This window comes from Ovis canadensis, chromosome 14 (assembly GCF_042477335.2).
Source record: "Ovis canadensis isolate MfBH-ARS-UI-01 breed Bighorn chromosome 14, ARS-UI_OviCan_v2, whole genome shotgun sequence".
Taxonomy (NCBI): Eukaryota; Metazoa; Chordata; class Mammalia; order Artiodactyla; family Bovidae; genus Ovis; species Ovis canadensis.
Genome location: NC_091258.1, coordinates 72,101,580 through 72,107,669, shown reverse-complemented (window position 1 = coordinate 72,107,669; position 6,090 = coordinate 72,101,580). Strand labels below are relative to the sequence as shown.

The 6,090-nt window shown below is 41.6% G+C and overlaps 1 protein-coding gene across 1 annotated transcript; it reads right to left on the bottom strand.

Annotated features, from left to right (window-relative positions):
* Nucleotides 1–4,271: 4,271 nt before the first annotated feature.
* On the bottom strand, nucleotides 4,272–5,303 carry LOC138419182 (vomeronasal type-1 receptor 4-like). The gene has a single exon (XM_069551600.1). It carries the CDS (start codon nucleotides 5,301–5,303, stop codon nucleotides 4,272–4,274), a length of 1,032 nt encoding a protein of 343 aa, XP_069407701.1.
* Between the last annotated feature and the right edge of the window lie 787 nt (nucleotides 5,304–6,090).

Here is a 6,090-nt window from a genome sequence, read left to right as displayed (position 1 = left end):
TTCCCAGGTCTAAGCCACTCAGGTTCAGGTTCTTGGGTACTCCACAAAGGCGCAGATGCAGTTGAGCCTGCGTTTTGTGCCCTTCCCAGGTCCGAGCAGCTCAGGTGACCAGGTGCTTGGTTAGCGCAGTCTCCCCAGGTAGGGAGTGCATCTTACCTCCCTGGTCCCAGCCGCTCAGTTTCCTGGGTGGCAGCAGGCGCCACCCATCTCAGGTGTTACCTGTGCCTCTTCTGGGGAGCTGATCTCTGGCTGTGACCCTCCCGGCAGATGTCAACTGTCCAGAATCCCAAGAAGTCTTGGTTAACAACTGGGAACCTACTTGCAGTTTAGTAGAGGATGCCTCTCTGGGGCCAAGATTGCCCCTTTCTGGCTCTGGCTGGCCCCGCCTTCCTCCCTGCCTCCGGTAGGGGATGGGCGGATATGCAGCTGGCTAGTTCTCCTCAGTCCTTTGTTCTGTGAGCAACCTGGCAGTGCCTTAGGTTAGGGCTTTCACAGGATAGTTCTTTTTTTTCTCTCTCCCTCCCTCTGGCTATCCCATAGTTTGGGTTGCTATCTCACGTTAGTTCCCTCAGATTGCCGCCCAGTCCTTACCCTAAGCAATGCAGCCCACACCTCCCTGTTCAGCCACTTGCTGGTAGTGGATGCAAGCACTGGGAGTTGCCATTAGGCACATAATCTGTGGGTTTTATTTATTTATTAATTTTTCCTTCTGGTTATGTTGCCCTCTGAGATTCCAAAACTCCCCACAGACCCCTGGTGAGAGTGTTTCCTGGTGTTTGGAAACTTCTGCTCTTTTAAGACTCTCTTCCCAGGACGGATCTCCATCCCTACCTCTTGTTTCTCTTTTTATCTTTATATTTTGTCCTACCTCCTTTCGAAGACAATGGGCTGCCTTCTGGGTGCCTGATGTTGTCTGACAGCATTCAGAAGTTGTTTTGTGGAATTTGCTCAGTGTTCAAATGTTCTTTCGATGAATTTGATGGGGAGAATGTGGTCTCCCTGTCCTATTCCTCCGCCATCTTAGGACTGCCCCCAGAAATGGTAATTAAACACAATGCAATATTCAGTTCACTTCAGTGCAGTTCAGTCGCTCAGTTGTGTCCAACTCTTTGTGACCCCATGAATTGCAGCACGCCAGGCCTCCCTGTCCATCACCAGCTCTCGGAGTTCACTCAAAATCATGTCCGTCGAGTCGGTGATGCCATCCAGCCATCCATCCTCTTTCGTCCCCTTCTCCTCCTGCCCCCAATCCCTCCCAACATCAGAGTCTTTCCAATAAGTCAACTCTTTGCATGAGGTAGCCAAAGAACTGGAGTTTCAGCTTTAGCATCATTCCTTCCAAAGAACACCCAGGGCTGATCTCCTTTAGAATGGACTGGTTGGATCTCCTTGCAGTCCAAGGGACTCTCAAGAGTCTTCTCCAACATCACAGTTCAAAAGCATCAATTCTTTGGCACTCAGCTTTCTTCACTGTCCAACTCTCACATCCATACATGACCACTTATTACTCAGCCATTAAAATGAATGAAATAATGCCATTTGCAGCACCATTGATGGACCTAGATTTTATCATACTAAATGAAGTAAGACGGACAGAGAAAAGCAAACAGCATACAATATCGTTTATATGTAGAATCCTTTTTTAAAAAAAGATCCAAATATACTTATTTACAAACCAGAAAAAGACTCACAGACATAGAAAACAAACTTATGTTTATCAAAAGGGACAAGGGGGAGGAGGGATAAATTAGGAAGTTCGAAATAACATATACACACTACCATATATAAAATAGCTAAACAACAAGGAGCTAGTGTACAGAACAGGGAACTGCACTCAATATTTTGAAATAACATATAAGGGAAAAGAATCAGAAAAAGAAAAAATATATAACTGAATCACTTTGCTGTGTACACCTGAAACTAACATATAATTCAATTTTTTAAAATATCTTAATTATAAAAGCAAAATAAAAAAACAAACAAAAAGCCCTCATTCAAACTGGACTAAGAACTTGCTCATGGATTTTTCTACATTTGAGCTCATGGTGCAAATATCATAGGCATATAAAGTATGCCTGGAAAAACCTTTATCCTTTATACACTAAACTATACACTAAAGGACCAGAAGTGGAATTTTATTTATTTATTTAGGCTGTGCTGGGTCTTTGTTCTTGCGTGTGGGTTTTCTCTTGTTTTGAGTGTGGGCTCCTCACTGTGGTGGCTTCTCTTGCAGAGCACAGGCTCTAGGCACACAGGTGCAGAAATTGTAGTGCATGGGCTTAGTTGCCGTGTGGCATGTGGGATCTTCCTGACCCAGGAATTGAACTGGAGTCTCCTGCATTGGCAGCCGGATTCTTTACCATCAAGTCACCAGGGAAGCCCTAAATATACACTACTATATATAAAATAGGTAACTAATAAGGACCCAAGGGGAATTCCCAGATGGTCCAATGGTTAAGACTAAGTCCTTTCTAGGCAGGGAGAAGGGGTTCAGTCCCTGGTTGGGGAATCAAGTCCCACATGCCCCGAGGCCTGATTTACAACAAAAATGAAGGGACCTACTGTATAGCACAGGAAACTCTACTCAATACACTGTAATGGCTTATATGGGAAAACAATCTAAAAAGAGTAGATATACATACAAATGTATAACTGATTCACTTTTTCTATACAGCCAGAAGTAACACAACACTATAGATCAACCATAATTTCATAAAATATTCTTATTTATTATTTTCTAAATGTTACTTGCAATTCAATTTTATTTTTATTTTATTTTCATACAGTCTCTTTTTTATTTTTTAATTTAAATTTATTTATTTCAATTGGAGGCTGATTACTTTACAGTATTGTATTGGTTCTGCCACACATCAACATGAATCCACCATGGGCATACACGTGTTCCCCATCCTGAACCCCCCTCCCAATTTCCTCCCAGTACCATTCCCCCGGGTCATCCCAGTGCACCAGCCCCAAGCATCCTGTATCGAACCTGGACTGGTGATTTGTTTCTTATATGATATTATACATGTTTCAGTGCCATTCCCCCAAATAGTCCCACACTCTCCCTCTCCCTCTCCCACAGAGTCCAAAATACTGCTCTATACATCTGTGTCTCTTGTCCTGTCTCGCATACAGGGTTATTGTTACCATCTTTCTAAATTCCATATATATGCATTAGTATACTGTATTGGTGTTTTTCTTTCTCACTTCACTCTGTATAATAGGCTCCAGTTTCACCCACCTCATTAGAACTGATTCAAATGTATTCTTTTAAATGGCTGAGTAATATTCCATTGTGTATATGTACCACAGCTTTCTTATCCATTCATCTGCTGATGGACATCTAGGCTACTTCCATGTCCTGGCTATTATAAACAGTGCTGCAATGAACATTGGGGTGCACGTGTCTCATTCAATTCTGGTTTCCTTGGTGTGTATGCCCAGCAGTGGGATTGCTGGGTCATAAGGCAGTTCTATTTCTAGTTTCTTAAGAAATCTCCACACCATTCTTCATAGTGGCTGTACTAGTTTGCATTCCCACCAACAGTGTAACAGGGTTCCCTTTCCTCCACACCCTCTCCAGCATTTATTGCTTGTACACTTTTGGATCGCAGCCATTCTGACTGGTGTGAAATGATACCTCATTGTGGTTTTGATTTGCATTTCTCTGATAATGAGTGATGTTGAGGATCTTTACATGTGTTTGTTAGCCATCTGTATGTCTTCTTTGGAGAAATGTCTATTTAGTTCTTTGGCCCGTTTTTTGATTGGGTCATTTATTTTTCTGGAATTGAGCTGCAGGAGTTGCTTGTATATTTTTGAGATTAGTTGTTTGTCAGTTGCTTCATTTGCTATTATTTTCTCCCATTCTGAAGGCTGTCTTTTCACCTTGCTTATAGTTTCCTTTGTTGTGCAGAAGCTTTTAATTTTAATTAGATCTTATTTGTTTATTTTTGCTTTTATTTCCAGTATTCTGGGAGATGGGTCATGGAGGATCCTGCTCTTATTTATGTCGGAGAATGTATTGCCTATGTTCTCCTCTAAGAGTTTTATAGTTTCTGGTCTTACATTTAGCTCTTTAATCCATTTTGAGTTTATTTGTGTGTATGGTGTTAGAAAGTGTTCTAGTTTCATTCTTTTACAAGCGGTTGACCAGTTTTCCCAGCACCACATGTTAAAGAGATTGTCTTTAATCCATTGTATATTCTTGCCTCCTTTGTCAAAGATAAGGTGTCCATAGGGGTGCGTGGATTTTAAAAACATACAGTTTACATTTTTCTGATAAGATTATGCAATACTGAGTTCTTCATGTACAGAAAGCAGAGACTGGATACAATGGAGTCACGGCTCATGAGCAGAAAGGGGCTGATAAAGGGAAAACACACATTAATCAGGCCAGTTGTATACACCAACCACCAACTGGGATTATGATAAAGAGCAAAACAAATATTAAAGATGGAGGACAGGGTGTGGAAACACATGAAGGTGCTCGCCAAGAGTAGGATGCTTTGGGTGGCTCTGGACTCAGCAGAGGATCTGGGAGACACAATAGCCTTGTGAATATACTGGACTCTCTGACTGTGTCTGTACAGAGTGAGAATCATGGAGCCACTGGCCCAGAAGATGAGCACAGAAAATGAAATTTCAGGGAACACTATCAAAGCTACATATATTGAGCCCAAGATTTTCTCAAGATCTGTGTCAGAACAGTACCCTGAATCTCTTGTATTTCTCATATTTGTGCTGTGACTTTTGTCAGAAACATATAATGCATATAGAGGAAAAATGAGATGTACAAACATGCACTGGATCCAGCAGAAGGAAATGGAGAAGGCAATGTACTTTGGGGCTTTGATTTTAAGATTCTTCCAATAGGAGTTTATGGGGCTGATTGTGATGGTCTGAAACACACTCAAGAGGCAGGTGGTGCCGATGGACATACTCCTGCCCACTCTCTCAACATACAAAACAAGTTTGCATGCAAAATCATTGGCAAAGTGTTTCAACCTCAAAGTTGTAATTGTCTGAGGGACTCCTTTTGAGAGAATGACCAAAAAGTTGGCAATAGCCAGGTGCTTGCAAATCAAAGTTGTGACCCTCATCCTGTACTGAGTGTGGTAAAGAAAGAGGTAATGGTACAGAAGGGAGAAATTGCCCCAGATTCCAAGCACAGTCTGTAACAAGAAGATTATTCCTATGGCCAGTTGGCTGGAGGCTGTTATGTCATTCAAAATACTCCCCTTTAAATGATGGCAACAGTGATGCCTTAAAGCAGGGTGGTTTATATAAATCTGTGACATTGACCGCCAGCTTTCCTTGTGTGCTTTGTGAAATTGCCAAGGCTTCACGTGACAGGAAATGATGAGAGGATCAGTATATTTTATGAAAAAGTCAGCAGGAAAGATGAAGTGGTGGCGACCTGGAGGAAGTAATGACCACTGAGAGTAAATTGAAAGATAAAATGAAACAACACTTTAAGTAGATGCTTACTGGAGGAAAAAATATTTGCATCACTGCCCTCATCATAAAAGAGGTCAATTCTAAATGCATTCCCTTCTAAATTTTAAAGAAGATAATGTATTATTATTGTAGGGGCTTCCGTGATGCCTCAGTTGGTAAAGAAAATCTGCCTTCAATGCAGGAGACCCCAGCTCAATTCCTGCATCAGGAAGATCTGCTGGAGAAGGCATAGGCTTCCCACTCCAGTATTCTTGGCTTCCCATGCAGCTCAGCTGGTATTTTAAAGAAAATAATGTATTATTTTAGAAAATAAGACAGGAGTTATTCTAGGGCCTTACAATTTAAAATATATGCTAAAGGTACTTCCCTGGGTGTCTGGTAGCTAAGAATCTGCCTCACAAAGCAGGGAACGTAGATTTGATTCTTGGTTGGGCAACTTAGACCCCATATGCCACAGGATAACTAAGCCTGGGATCTGCAACTAGAGAGTCTGTGCACAACAAAAAATCCTGCACGATACAACAAAGCTCCCCATATGATTCGACTAAGACCCAATGCAGCTAAATAAATAAATAAATATATATATATATATGTACACACATATACACGCTAAACAGAACAGAATAT

What these genes read in the sequence shown, in the direction of transcription:
- LOC138419182 (XM_069551600.1), bottom strand. Translation starts at nt 5,303, where the DNA reads ATGTCACAGATTTATATAAACCACCCTGCTTTAAGGCATCACTGTTGC.